This window comes from Liolophura sinensis, chromosome 8 (assembly GCF_032854445.1).
Source record: "Liolophura sinensis isolate JHLJ2023 chromosome 8, CUHK_Ljap_v2, whole genome shotgun sequence".
NCBI classification, from domain to species: domain Eukaryota; kingdom Metazoa; phylum Mollusca; class Polyplacophora; order Chitonida; family Chitonidae; genus Liolophura; species Liolophura sinensis.
Window position 1 is genome coordinate 17,939,902 of NC_088302.1, and position 15,753 is coordinate 17,955,654.

General features: G+C 38.4%; 1 protein-coding gene across 2 annotated transcripts in view; it reads right to left on the minus strand.

Moving 5' to 3' along the window:
• Positions 1–618: 618 nt before the first annotated feature.
• LOC135472249 (AT-rich interactive domain-containing protein 3A-like) overlaps positions 619–15,753 on the minus strand; it is a 62,215-nt gene continuing 47,080 nt past the window's right edge. The window contains exons 4-8 of one of the 2 annotated variants that reach the window (XM_064751658.1): positions 12,063–12,246; positions 8,740–8,948; positions 7,637–7,723; positions 6,494–6,733; positions 619–1,125 (exon numbers count right to left, since the gene is read on the minus strand). In XM_064751658.1, coding sequence (XP_064607728.1) covers positions 1,022–1,125; positions 6,494–6,733; positions 7,637–7,723; positions 8,740–8,948; positions 12,063–12,246 — 824 coding nt within the window. In that variant the 3' untranslated portion in view covers positions 619–1,021. The remainder of the gene's footprint in view (positions 1,126–6,493; positions 6,734–7,636; positions 7,724–8,739; positions 8,949–12,062; positions 12,247–15,753) is intronic. The other variant, XM_064751659.1, reaches the window with a different exon arrangement.

Consider the following 15,753-nt stretch of genomic DNA (forward strand, 5'->3'; position numbering starts at 1 on the left):
TGACTGGATTTCTCTGTGCATTTCCGGCACATGAATGTTTGAGAACAACACAACACATGAACAAACATGCAGGAACAGCTCCGACGTCAGCAGTAAATAGTCAGCAGCTGTTTTATTGGTGGAGACGACACACCGGACACGTCCGGGAAAGCCTGACATGTCCAATGGAAACGAAGGATTGTGATTTCTGATGCGGCAACCGACCACTGAGGTGGAGACAAAACATCTGAACAATAAATACAACAAGGATATAAAGACTAAAAACCTTTCAAAATTACGCAGCAAAACATATTAAAAAAATCTTGAACACCTCTGACACTTGATATTATAATTTGGGACATCTTCATGCTTCCATCGATGGGTGCGTTGCCGCCAGGGCGCCACGTTAACCTTTGAACCAATGATGTTATACTTTAACAATAACACTTATGTCTTTAAATGGACGCCTTTCTTAGGGACAGAGTTTCTTTCAAGATTCCTTTTCAGGATTCTTTACCCCTTTGGTCGCCGGAACGCCCTGCAGAGCTTTGAACCATAAGTCGTCATGAAATGGATAGCTTCCTGAGGGGGGGGGGGGCAATTTCTTTCTCCTGGTAGAAAGCTTTTTCCCCTGTGGTCGGTGGTCGTAAGGTGATACAAGAGGGCCCATGATGACAGTAAGACAATAAATACACGAGCAGCACTCTGTCCTTGTGCTGAGGCTGCTGATATGAAGGTCTAGGTCAAACAGTCCAAATTAAATTACGGGGGATGACAATTACGGCGACGAGGCGCTCATGTCCACTCATACATGTGTTTTCCTCGACACAGTTTTTGTGGTGTGGGTGGGGCGGGGTTAATCAGCGTTCAGATTATCTCCCATGATGATGACGGAGAGATATCACGCAACGAGACACATCACTAAAGCGTCGAGTCAAAATTGGGATACACAAATACATGTCCAGCGTCAAACAACTGACGCAAATATATATATAGTCCGTGAAACATCCTGCTGCGCACACAGGTCACTGGGAGTGTCGTCTCAAAGGCGTCTGGGATGTTGAGCAAACAGTACACCTTGATACATTATACCATTAATCTCCATACTGACTACCAGAGAGTTGTCGATTTCACAGCGACCATCATCTGAAAAAGAGACAAAACAAATCAGTTTTGATAACAATACAAACTTTTCAACACATTGAAGAAGATTGGCGGACGAATGTCCAAAATTTTCTCTGAATAACGTGGTTTCTCTTAAATCGCAATGTTCCCAATCAGACTGAAGGACTTTTCATTACGAAAAGCAGGTTCAAGCTTTGAAACATAGCTGTTACATTATACCTAACCAACCATGTATATCTCGTGTAACTACCAATCGCACTGAAAATCGGCCCTTATCTAACACATCCAACATATAGGCCTATTACATTGGTTGCAGCAAATGTTTGTCTATACACTTAAAAAACTAATCAGTTTATTTTAACAAAAAGTCTTTTGTCTGAGTGATGCTAGAATGCATTCTGCTATTGAAGCAGATTGTTCTGTTAAATATAACACACATATTCTATTAATTTAACATAAATATTCTATTAGACTAATAGGATATTAAGTTGAATATGATGGAATAATGTGTCATAATAACAGAATACATTCTATCATCACTCAGACAACAGCCTTTCTGTCAAAATTAACAGATTAATTTTTGGGGTGTATATAATACAGTTAAATGCCTGAGTTCCCCCATCTATATCGTTGGTAGGATGATTTTCGATCCAATTTCCATATACTCCACAGAACACAAATGTATACAGACACTGGCGACGATCTGAAAAGTTTGCTTCAGTAAACTTAACGGGTTGTTTTATTTGGCAGCTATTTTCTAGTATGATGTAATCAATACAGCGTCAGAATAGGGGGAAGGATTCCTCAAGCCAGTGTTACAATCCGCACCATCAACGCGGCGTATATCAACAAGACCAAGCTGCTTCAGATCTGAGCCAAGGAGGGAGAAATCGTCAAATATACAAACAAACAGTTAGGGAAAGCGGCATAGAGACACGTATATCGGGAGCGATAAAATACATGAAGGGCTTATATCAAAATGTAGACCCGGATTAAAATATTAAAATTGAGTTGAAAGCGGAGTTGGGTTCCGCCAGTCTGTGACAGAGGCTAGAAGCGTTCTCTCTAATCACTTAATGTTGGCTGACCTCGAAACTAATTATGGACGCTGTGTACACAATGTTTAAATTCTAACAGTAGAAATCGGCGTATAAACACCGACCGAAAACACAAGGGGGTGAAATTCAACGGTCTTTTCCTTTCATGCCGACTGTTAATTCGACTCCGATGACCGGGACCACGTTCCGAGGGCTAGCAACTGAAGGCGGGCTAAGCCAGCAGGAAGGGAGGGATTTAAGAACGCCAGGTTCCACTGGCAATCACCAGACACGTGGCTCAGCGGTCATACAGACGGGAGAAGAGAGAAAAAAATTGAAGAAAGACACACAATCTTGAACAAAGCCAGCGCATTTCTTCAAAACGGCATTTACAGGAATCCGCGATCAAGCAGTACTGTTGGTTGAGGAGTTAGATGGAATCTGTCAGCCTGTCTCCTCCAAACTGGCCGGCTTGTTCGCCGCCTGCCTGCCTCTGAGCAGGCTGGCTTCTACAACCTACGTGAATTCTAATCATATCTTGTCATGTGGATCAAGACAACCAAGGCCCAAAGTCCAGGAAAAACCCTTCCGACTAACGACTGACTTAAGGCGGGATCTCTGTCAGATAGTGGGGGATTCCCTTTTTGTGCAAAACCTGCGCGACGTCCACAGACTTGGCAGCTTTCTCGGCACATTTATACGTATCTCAAAGTTTGCAAAGTATATATAGCTAATGTTCGGCGCATTTGTACAGTGCGCTTTATACCGTCTACTCAGTGTCATCAGGGTGTCAATTCCATAATTTATAACATTATTACTTTACTTATGAAAATAATTGACAATTCACTGCTTTTTTTCTCATTATACCCAAGTATGGAAACTCAAGCATTCACAAAAAAATACAACTCAATAAACTTTTTGATGTCAGGATCCCATTCAAGTCAAATGGCTGGGTAGTGTTATTTAACGCGTTGAGGGCTATTCAACATAAATCTATTTCAAGAAAGATTCTACGCAATTAGATTTGAATGCTTCATGTATCTATCTACGGCTCGGCCGCGACCTTATGTCTGGGGATTTGACAAGCAGGTGCCCGCGAAGTGCAGTGGTTCGTCCCTCTGGTTTCCTTAACTCTTTAACCTGAATACTGTGACATCAGTGAAATATCCTTGAGTGTATAGTTAATATAAGTGAAATCAAAGCAGCAATTACAAACTATGATAAACTGTGATAAAAACAAATGAGCGACATTGTATGAAGCGGCCTAAATACAGATACTTGAATAATCAAGTATTTACGCTTGTTCGGCAGTGTATTTCAGCCATCATAACAAGAATGAATGAATAAATAATTTCGGCTTTGCTCCGCTAGGTAACAACAAAATGGAATCAAATCTTCGGGAGGATTAAAGCCAGATCGCGCCAGTCAAAACAGAACATGGATATCATCACTATTCATACATCAAGCTATCATGGTATATTGCCCCAAATCTCAGCAAATGATAACGGTCAGGTTTCTCTTGTGTCCAGTCCCGTTCTCAGCCTATTATCACCACCACCGGTCAAGTTTGGACAAATTCCCTCCAGCTGATAATTGCTGACGGCCACAGGCTAGCGCCTCTCCCGATCCAAACACTCCATGGAATGAGATTTGCCCGGATGGTGACAATAGTCTGTGATCCGATCAGCGCGACTGGGAATACACCCCACAGCCGGGGCACACCAACTGACCCAAAGGTCCGGCAACAGAGGTGTGGGACATCGGCAGCTTAATAGCAATCAGGATGGTCAAAACTGGCCGGCCGGTATTGTTGCTGGACACAGAGGATAATTCTGTCCACAAAGGTGTCGCCACTGACCACTGGCTATACTGTTTAATTCATAACCTGTCCGATTAAAGAGTCACCTTAACGATCTGAGGCCAGACTGCAATTAAGTATTTTACAGCTCCAAGCCGGACGGACACAAGTTAACTTAACAGTGCCCTGCCAAATCTGGATTAGATCAAGTAACGTTAAATTATCAAGGCGTCACATACACAATATAATCGTTTTGAACAATTTCCCAGACTCGGTGTCCCATTTACAGGGACAATAATTTCAATCATGTAGAATACAGGGTTTGTGCACATTTCCAAAATTCCTGTATTCCGGAAATAATTTGGAAAATTAGAAATAGGACCACTGCCGTTAACAAATACTACGCAACCCAGAAATTACCATATGTGATCGAGAAGAGAGGCGACCTGACAATCCCGACCCTATTAGTTACTTGTGGATCTTGTTGTAGCAAGCACGACGTTATAACTACATTCTGCTTAACGATATATTTCATTAAAAAGACGGACGTCGGACATCCGGGAAACAACGACTCCCACGAATTTATTTTATCTCAGGCAATCTTTGGATGGGTAACCAAGCCCACACTATCATCATCAGTTTCGTTTTGCCGGTAACTTCGGTGGCGAAAGGGTGTCTCTCTTGTATAAATTGGCAAACTGTAATAAATTTTGGAAATGGTTCCGTCATCGATTGTAGTATCGTGAAAATTTCACCATAACACCTGTACAAGACAATATTCTGGGATCATTTACAACATTTAGCTTGCTTCTCAATCAAAGAGATTCGCCCAATTTAACATTCTTTACATTAATTACACAGTCCAACGGTACTTTACGTGAATTTTCGTTTTTGGGGCTGTATGGGATAACAACCCGAAACGACCTTTTAACTGCCTGAAGATCGGCACACAAGTTACTCCCTAGATCCAACAATAATTAGCTAAGTGAGGCATCAGATACATCAAATTTCTGTTTCCCTTTGCTTCAAAAACACATGGCAAGAACAAAAAAAAAGCTTGGAAGGAAAACGGTATTTTCGTTGTTTCTTCTGACACGTGCAAATCAACCGTGGCATACATTAGCTGTCTTATTCACAAGGGAACGGAACTTTTGTGTTTTCCGCGCTAGTTTACCGAAAAATACTGGCTTGTTTTGTAGTTCAACCAAATAATTGGCGGATGATTCGTAAGGGATTAATGCCCATCGCTTTAGCTGTCCACCATTTGAGCTGGTTTGTGGACAGGTGGTAGTCTGCGTTACCCCTTCCAAATATCCGCGCCTGCCATCTCCGCCCGCGGGGGTAGGGAGATCTGATTGTTTCCAGCACAGTTCAGCTGTTACCTACCCATCAGCCTCTGACATCAGCCTTGCTCCGGTCTAACCCCCACTCCTATAATACTATAGTTTTAGTATATTTATTTAACAACCATCACATTCCCCTCCATGTCTAAACCCATTAGTAGGAATTCCTTCCAGAAATTAGGAGATACTTCCAAACGATGTTCACAATTAAGTCCCGGAGTATGAGTGCCTTTTATGTGAAGGTATTCACTTTGTACTGACTGACGATCAACATAAAATCTCCGTTGCACTTTTAACTCTGTCGTTATCTTAAAAGCCTTAGCAGCAAAATTTACACCCTAGTTTTTAGGAGAAAATTCTGCAAAGGTAATACTCTGTTCTAACCGTAGTGAGCAGCAAAATTTACACCTTGGTAAACATTCTGCACTTTAACTTTGATGACGGTATCATCCTGATTTAAACTAAGTACCCATGACTGGGGAGCAAAATTTACACTCTACTTTTCCGGAAAGAATTCTGTATTTATCTTTGGCGATGGTAATTTTTCTGATTTAAGTTATGCACTTATGAGAAATGTGTCTACGTTAATTCCCTGTGAGTATATATTGACAAAAGTCTAACAGAATTTCATGCAAAGTCTCAATTTGTTAACTAATTTATGTAATAAATTATGGAAACATCTTTTTTTTAAAGAAGTTTTGCCAAAATTCAAACTCACGCTCAAAAATTCTACGCCAAATTTCAAAACGTGACAAACCAACACGGTATTTTACTTTCGTTCTGATGGGTATCCTCATTAACTACTGCACGGTATACAGATGGGAATTCTAAGTACAATACCAGTTATGGGTTATATGACAGTGTCTGGGGCTATCAGTTAACAAGAGAAACGTATGCCAGATTTAATACACTACAGGTTGTTCTTCTTGGCAGAGCATCAGCGTTTTGTGAAAGGCTTATCGTCAAATGAATCACTCCCACCATTTTTCTCCATCATGTTATACCAGAATTCAAACAATTATACACCACGAGTTTCTCGCATCTGTAACGCGATACCAGACTCCTTGACGAACCTTACGGGTGGTAGTAAGCCGAGGGCCGAACTGTGCCAGGGCATGCAGTTGAGCAAACAAAAAGACGGACAAACAAACAGACGTCCTGGAATTTACCGGACAATATTTCATCATGGTTTGCAGTTTCTAGATGCTTACTTCGACTAGTGATCTTGAGGTGACAGCTCGGCATGCCTGCATGGGCCATCAAGCGCTCCTCTTCAGACAAGTACAGCCTCTTTCTGGGAGGTGCGTCTTCTAAAGATGCGGCTCTGGATGCAGCTTCCATTTTCCTGGTAGCCTCTTCCATGGCTCTGGACGCTGCTTCCATGGCTATGGCGTCCCTCTCGGACACCCTGATCGGGGTAGGTGTAGGAGGTAGGCTGTCATCATCATGAGCTGGAAGAAGTAGAAAGATCACACTAGCACACAAACCACTTTGTTTATTCTTTGCCTCACGCTAACTATCCTTAATTGCCACATCGCCAGTCACCATTACTTGTTCCACTCTCAAACAATGCAGAGAGGCCAGATTTTTTTCACCCTCTCTTTCTCTGTCGTCTTTTCCACCTTTTTTTCCTGCCCTTGTTTTTCGGCGCTTTACAACGTAACCTCCAAACATTCTCTTAATCCTCTGGAAAATTCCGCCATTGGATGAACTTTTCAATGAAATCACATTGTCTGGGATGTGAACTTTGTACAAGGCTTTAGCTCATCTCCAGTACAAATCGGGCTTTTATGTCCCCCACCCATTTGATATGTGCTGACCTTTAATTGCCTGTGGCTGGGAGGATGGTGTCCCCTTGTCTGTCCGTTTCCCTAGATGACTCAGACACACTAACAGTAAGACAAACTATCTCCTCTACATTCACAAAAAATAGACTGGAGATTAAGGACAAAATTCTACTTCATCTGTTCTCATCATCATGATGCTACTCAAGTTTTCCATAATGTCCAGAGCAATTTCACTTCCAGCTATCATTCACTTCAATAGTATCTTGTTTAACACTTTTATCAGCAAATACTGTATCAGTGAAACTTTTATAATCCAGTATTTGTATATCTTTATTTAAACCTATCTAAATTATACCTCTTTTTATCATAACACAAAAATCCATGTAAATGACAATGCCATAGCAAACCTTTTGCCTCATCAAAAATTCTTTTCTCGAACCATTTCACAAGGTATGAAATCATATCTTTTCAGTGTATTCCCTTATGACGATTCTAACTGGCTATCAAAACAACTGGGCAAATCATCACAGTGTTTCTGAAGTATGGATTGCTGATCAATGTACATACCTGGTTCCATAGCCCTGTGGACAGACGGAAGATGTGCCAAGGAATCACTCCAGTTTCCTCTCCACAATTTTGTCTTTGGGGAGGAATCTGTCCATAAATGAAGTGTTCATGTGTTACTGACAAAAAGGCAGATTAGGAGTTTACAGCATGCTATAAATTCAAAATGACAGGCTTAAAATCACAGCAAGGCATTAAAACTGAATCACAGATTTGTAACATGCTTGACCTCGTATTTTCAGTTTGCCTCATGTTTTATTTCAAAAATTTATTTACTACAAGAAGATGTTAATCTGGCAAACAAAAAAATTATGAGTTCTCAGAAACAGGAATAAAAATTACAGCCTATTAAAGCCTATGCAACTGTACATAAATATAGATATTTCTTTCTAATGATAAATATCAACTTTTTCTGTAAAACTGCCAAGCATAAAAGATTCAAAATAATCTACAAATCTGAACATTTTAATACTATATCCATATTTTCAGAATCAATCTGCTTTGCAATAACAATATAATTTACTTAAATAGTTAGAAAACCATGCATGAAAAAAATAATAAAATAAATTAAATAAAAGATTAATACAAAATAAAAACAAAACTTAGAATCCAATAATCACTGATTAATCCAAAATGTATATAATTGTACTACATACAGCAACTGCATTCCAAGTTAAATAAACACCAATAATTAAAAAAAGTTTCACAGGAAATAAAACAGAAGGCAACACAACTTTCTTTCGCAACTGGTATTAAAAAAAAAAACAAGCAGCACTTGGATGACCCCTTGTTCCACCCTCATCTTAACAATGATTGTATATACTGAAGATCAAGAAAACTTCATTTTAAACAGATGAAAATTTTGATGTAAATATCATAATTCAGTTGGGAAATACAAACTCATGAAACACTATCCCTCCCCCCAAAAAACAAAACAAACTGGACTTCAATCAATAGGTCTGCACCCAGGGGGGAAATGTTTTACTCAGTTAAAAGTGAGGGATCAACTAACACTAGGTTTTGAGTTGGGGAGGGGAAAATTTTTGGAGAGATTTTTTTTGTTTTTATTTTTTTCTTTTTCTTGAATAAACTGAGGAAAACCTCACCTGACTCTTGTGAACTAAGTTTTCCGTTGATGAGACTGGCGTTAAGGTGAGGGTGGGTAGTGGGGAGGAGAGTGGGGCCAGGAGATAGATCATAGCCAAAGCTAGACCGTCTACCTTCTCTTCGGTTCCCGTCAATGGCTGCCTGCAGCTCGGCAGGGTTGCTCAATTTCAGCTTCTCACATTCGTATGGATAAAGGTACTTCATATATCTGAAAATACACACGGACACACATGCTCATGTACTGAAGTACCATTCAGATAAATCATTTCTCTTACCTCAGAGTTAATCAGCCTCTAAACTATGAGGCTGCAGGCTTTAATCAGATACAGTTTTAGATCAGAAGCTCTGTCAGGTGCCAGGATGACTAGAGGTTTCCTCTACCCGCTAATATTGTGTAAGTCAGGTTTCTGATAGAAGGAAACTGGACCCAGACCATGAGGAAACCCCTACACCTCCTGGACTGAGCGCCACAGACTAATCATTGAGAAGAGCTGACCACGTGAAGGACACATCATAAATATTTACAGGGTTATATCCAAAATACTCTATTTCATCTAAAGTTTGCTATGTAAAAATGCACTTTCAGAAGCACATGGAGATATTTAAAATGACCCTTCAGGTTTTCTCATAGGGGATTAATCCAACCCTTAACGTTTTCTCTTAAGAAATAATGAAACTTCATAAACAACTTTTAGTCGTCCGATCAGGTGGATGAATCAATCAGAATGAAGCAAAATGTGTCACCTGAAAAATGCTAAACTTTAGGGGAAATGTAGCATTGTCATGTCATTTTGAATTTTTTATCATTTTTTTTGTCATTTTGCACACAATACAGTGTGTAAATATAAACGTGCATAAATGTGATAAAAATGTCTTTTGTATATAATCACATTTGAAGATCAGTATTTTTTATGGATGGATCCAACACATCAGATGTTCCACCACCCCTTCCCGTGACAAGGTTACTTTTCACTCTATTCCCGGTGAAAGCAACTGTGAAGTCATGACGTCGCAGAAAGATGGAACATTTGTAACCAATGTGTGGGACATCCAGTTGATCAATTTGCAGCAATACTGCTTATGATTGGTCAGCTACGTGTCCTTGATTGACAGTTCGGAAAGGTCTATTGTCCTTTTAAACTGTTCTTTCAGTACATGGATATCTGTGATGAAGTCCAGCCATGGTTCCATTATGGCCACCTCAAGAAAAGGCTTACACAAGCTGATCATGCTGAGTACTACTATCTTTGAGTAATAATATTTGCAAGTTGATGAAACCTTCATCCATTTACATGCTTGTAATTATATCGCAATGCTCATATAAATCCCATCCTATACATAATACAGTGTGTATTATTGCAATTAAGCTTGTTTCTGTTGGCCTGTGTTAATGAGGAGGAATAAATGCAGCAAGAAATCAAATTGCTGACCGATTATCTTGTTGATTTCTCAGGACAGATGGCTGGAAGATTAATGCAGACTGGACACATGCAGTTAACACAAGTTTAAACTCAATACAAAGTAATTACTCCCAGGCAGGGTGTAATTAATGTCTCGGCCAATCAAAAGTCTTGTGATATAAGACATTAATGCTGGATATATCCAATCATGCTGGATGTTACATAATGAATCAAGTGATTCAGAAAGCCTGAAAATGCCTGCACTTAATGTTACCTAACTTAATAGATGTCCAGTTGGGATAACTTGTATATAAACAGTACCATTCTTTGTATTAAGGTGCAATTTCTATTCTGATTACTGAGACATGTGAACATAATTAAGTCATTGATTATTCAGCTTAATACTGTGTAGTTTAATTGAGACTTTGTCGACAATGATAGCTTGCTTTCATGTGTACATATACTAGTGAGGGATAGTTCTTCAACATGTTTCCTATTTTCTTCTCTTTTTCTTCCTCCACCATAATTAATGCAAATATTAAGAATATAACCCTTTTTTTGCAATATTAAAAAAATTGCAAAGGCAGATGCAAAACACCTGCTATTTTTTGGCATATAAATTCTATATAAAGGTGAAATTATTGAACTGTAACAAACCTGAGTACATGTATTTAAAATGTGGCCTGTTTTAAATGAAATATTAAGACTATAACTGATAATTTTTGTAGTATTAAGAAAAATAGGCAGATGCAGAACATTTGCTAGATTGGGATTAACAGATTTGGGGACCAAATCAAATCCTGTTGTTTCTAAGTGAGATAATGGACAAGAAATAAACCTCAATACATGAATTTAAATGTGACCTTTTTAAATAAAATAAAAGCAAAACATTCCATTGTGTTATCTTTCAAATCGAATTAACATACCGGTTCAAATCTCTTTTATTTCAAATGTAAATATTATTTAGCAATGTAGAATATTATTATAAGTGTGCTTGGACCACATTAAAGGCAGTCTGTAATTTAATCGGGGGCAAAACACTATATATTCTTGTTCACCTATCTTGATTTGAAATTCAATCTTTACTCAAGCACCAGTCTGGTTGCTTTATCAGAGTTCCTGATCAGTTAGTATGAGACAATTTGAGACAAGTCCACTACATTAGAATACAGCTGAGCTTTATTACGATTTAATATCCCCTCGACAAGCTCCTGTGTGTCTACTCCCACAATGCCTCTTGACCTCAGAATGTAACCTTAAATCGGCACCCACAATACTTCGCTCTCATTATACCCTTTATCAGGTGTAATATAAACTCAACACAGGCGGGCATTAAATGCATTTAATTGGTCTGCTGAACCGTTTAATCAAGCAGATTAATTATGGCTGCGGTGGGGTCCCTCTTGAGCGACTGAACCCAGGATAAGGCTGGGGCTGTCATTTGCTCGCGATGGTCCCTTGTATCGGAGAGGCCGATCTCAGGGGGCTTCTCAAGAGGATCTTAATTGTGCTTCAACGTCTGAGCACCACAATTACACACACTCCCTTCCTCTAAACACTGCCATTCAGCCTCTGGATTCAGACTAATCTCCTGATATCAAATAACTTAAATGCCGCCAGCAACAAGATTGCAGCAATCAGTTTCAAATAAACTGCTCTCTTTATAACAGGTACATTACAGTGCATTTTCCTCTATCCAAGAATAATGGCATTTGCCAGACTTAGCAATGAAAAGTTAAAATAAAAATGTTTGAACTGATAGCCCCAGCTTAAACTTCATTCATTCAGCTGTAAGTTGTTTTTATATCTGAAACTGTATTTACTGTCATAGAGATGTTTACTGTCATCAACAAAAAAGTTATAAATCTATGAACATTAAACCTGAAATTTTGAACTGAAAACACTTGTAAGTGGTCACTCACTGAGTTCTGAGTGTAAATGCAGCACTGGTGATGGAGGAGGGAAGATTGAGTCCTTTGGTGATTTCTCGCCACAGCTTCTTGTTGATGACTTCCACAAGCCCACCCTTGGATACAACCAATCGGAACAGCTCATACAGGTCTAGGGTCTGTTTCGCCATGATCGGTATTCTGTTAACAGGTGTTCCTGCAAAAATAGGGAAAAAATGATTAAAATGTGATTCTGGTAAAAAAAAAAAAAAAAAAACACTCTGCATTTCAATCCCATCTATACAAATAGTGAGGCACTACATACAATATTATAGTATACTATACCAAAACTCACTTAAAAGACCCATATGACATTAAGAGAAATATCATTAGAACTAGAACTTGGTGAGTGTTTTTAGTTTCCAGGTGAGACAAGTGAGCACCCTTGGGATTTGATCTAACTGCCTCGTAGGAAGATGATGACAACTACATCGACAGGTTCACACTAATCTCTTTTCATCTGTTAATTTCAGAAAATATTAAGCATTTCGCATAACCAAGTTTTACTGGATAAAACATACTCAAGCAAATCTGTGGGAAAAATATGGAGTTGGGTTCTTAAGTCATTGCCTTAGGTCATTCATTATAAACAAATGGTAGATCATTTTTTATGCTCCAGATTTTTAACTATTCTGAAATACTCATGAATGTATAGTTAATTGTTCTCAAAATAAACATCACTGTTGAACAAATTATGACAATCTGATAATTTCATACAGACAGTAAATGGTACAATTGTCAGAGCACTATGTGTGCTATCAGTCTTCTATGCATGGTTTATTGGCAGATTTCTGTAGATGAGGAGGTTTTAATTAACTAAATACACAGCCTTAAGCTACAGCTTCCACACAATAGAAAAACAAATTAGATGTAATTGAATAATTCTACAGTGGTTAACCGGCTCAATTAATTTAATCAACCTCACAGATCAGAGTCAAACAAGAAAGCCGCGCAAGTCAGGAGGAGCAAAACTAAATGATTTATTATCTGACAGCGAGAGAAGACCGAACTCAGAAGACGAGCGACGATTAATAATTGAGTCACAGTTGGCGAATGGCAAAGCCTGATGATTGGTCAATAGCTTCACTGGCTGACACATCATTGCCATTTCCTGAAACCAGATTCATGGACCTGAGGACAGGAATTGAAAGAGATATTCCCATGATTGCTCTTACAAACATGATCCATTATTTATCCGGATTGTATCAAAGAGAATCGGTTACAGTTTGATATCAATATCTGATACGGCGGAGTTTGTTTCTCAGCTCTCAACATCATTAACACAATAAACGATCGAGGCCTGATGAAAAATAGAGAAGTTTGTTGGCTTTTAGCCGCTGGTGCAGGAGTTAAAACATCTCTGATCACTGTTTATATCAATCATTATTCCTCGACTTTGTATGCCTGGAAGAATCGCCCAGGCACGTAACCTTTAGGATTGACAATACTTGGACAATCCATAAAGGAAATAATGATATAAAAGGAAAAATCTAAATAACAGCATATGCCATCTCAGAATGCCAACAATGGTCCAGACATCATTGACAATGCCATAATGGCCAAGCTGGAAACGTGAAAACATTTACAATCAATATCTTTAAAACAGCTCCACAAGCCTAATTGGCATATTAATATAACTAGGGAAAACAAAGAAATTCTTCAATATGAAAAGGTTTGTTTACTTTATTTTTTAGGGGGGGGGGATTTTTTTTTACCATTCAAAAGCATGATAGAGACAGTGAAATGTGTAATATTCAGGCGTCTTAGAAAATTTGTTAATGTCACTGGTTTGGGAGGTCTTTGAGATCTTGGGATATTGTCCCTCTTGACATTCATAATGCTGTCTCTAGTACAACAGGCCTTACATTAATTCTGTTTGCTCAATGTTGAATTGGCCTTTTTATATTTGAAGGGAAATAATGTGGCAAATAGAGCTGGGAATTTTGGCAGAGCTTGAAACAAAGACCAATGTCTTTGAACATGGAAGCAATGCAATATCAATTAGAAAAGAATATCAAGTATGTTTGCCTGGGGTCTTAGAGAATGCCTTAATTAAGGAGACCCATGAATTTTCAGACGATCCTCTCAGGGAACTGTTTGGTGATCATTGATTGGCTGGGGATATCTCACAAGATAATGACTATTCTATACAGAGTCACCACATAATTCTGACCAGAGAAGAAAGGAATGTTCAGACATGTTTGTTTACTTTAACAGATGAGAGACTTTGTCGTCAACAGCAAATATCTTTCCTTTCAGTATTTGGGTGAATCATTTGCCCAAAAACTAGTTTAGTTCAAGTGGAAAATTCTTCAGAATTTTAACTGAATCCTTTTTTTCACTGATGTCGCATTCAGTGACCAAAATAGATTAATACACTTTGATAAAACTTCATCAAATTTCAAGAACAAATCAGACAGTCTGTCCATTTTCGCTGTTAGTCCAACTATATTTCCATTCAATACTGTTACTTTTTCACATATATCTAGAAATAAAACAATTACGAACAATTATAATTGACAGTACAACAATCATATTTTAACAACATCCACTAAATATTCTTCTTTGGTACTAATACAACTTTTATGCCACAAACTTCCTTGCACCCTGTGTGATACACTGTATAGATTATGGTAAATGTTAGAGTAGACAAAGAAAATACAGCATGTACACACAGAAAAAATCTTCTCACAACTGATGATGACTACCGTATTTGTTCTAAAATTCACAAACAAACATGCATTTTCATAGACACATAAAGATCATAAAAAATTTCCTTTGGTACTGAAACTCATTTCTGCAGTAGGATATCATTCTACCTTCCAAACACACCTTAAAAAATCTTTCTCAGATTAACAGAACTCTAAGAATTGGACAAAATGAGTCCCTTAGTAATTGTCAAAATTTTAGTTTAATTACAGTATTTTGGGAGAGAGTTTGTGTACATTTGTTCTCATGAGCCTGTAGTAGCTAGATGAGCTGATGACATCACTTGACTTCTACAGGTTCCTTGAATAAAGAACCTTCCTTCGTCCTCTCTCCAAACTCTTGCCACATTTGGCATCCTGCTGACCCATTAGTGAAAATCTATATTAATTTAATTACTACCAAATGGGGCCTAATTACAGGATCATAGAGATGGTATATGAAAAGCCCTTAATAGAGAAATTCATCACCATGTTAAACGCTGGCAGTTATTTTTTGGATAGGTTCAACAGTCGACACATCCTTTAGCATGTTTTCTGTGTACCCCCATCACTGCCAATTACAGGGCTCAAACTCTATTACAATTACCGTAATACGGATGCATCATACAGAAAAAAGTACCTGCTACAAAAACTCATTTTAAATGCCTCGAGCCTAAAGTCTGACTCTTATATTAGCGCATAGACGGCACCCTAATAAGTATTGAACTTACTGCTTCAGTGTCTACTTACCCATTATGTTTTTTTAAACACGTCACGATTTTTTAATTCAAACATGTTCAGAGCAGCATCCAGGCAACTAGATGAAATTTTGCTGAAATACTATCATTTAGTCACTTCAGTCGTTTCACTTGTGTTTTCTGACTTGCTTAAAAATGTTAAAATCGCCTGACGCTGTTTATATGTATTTAAATTTAACAGAAAATATGTACCAGAAATGTTTTTCACTTATTATTACA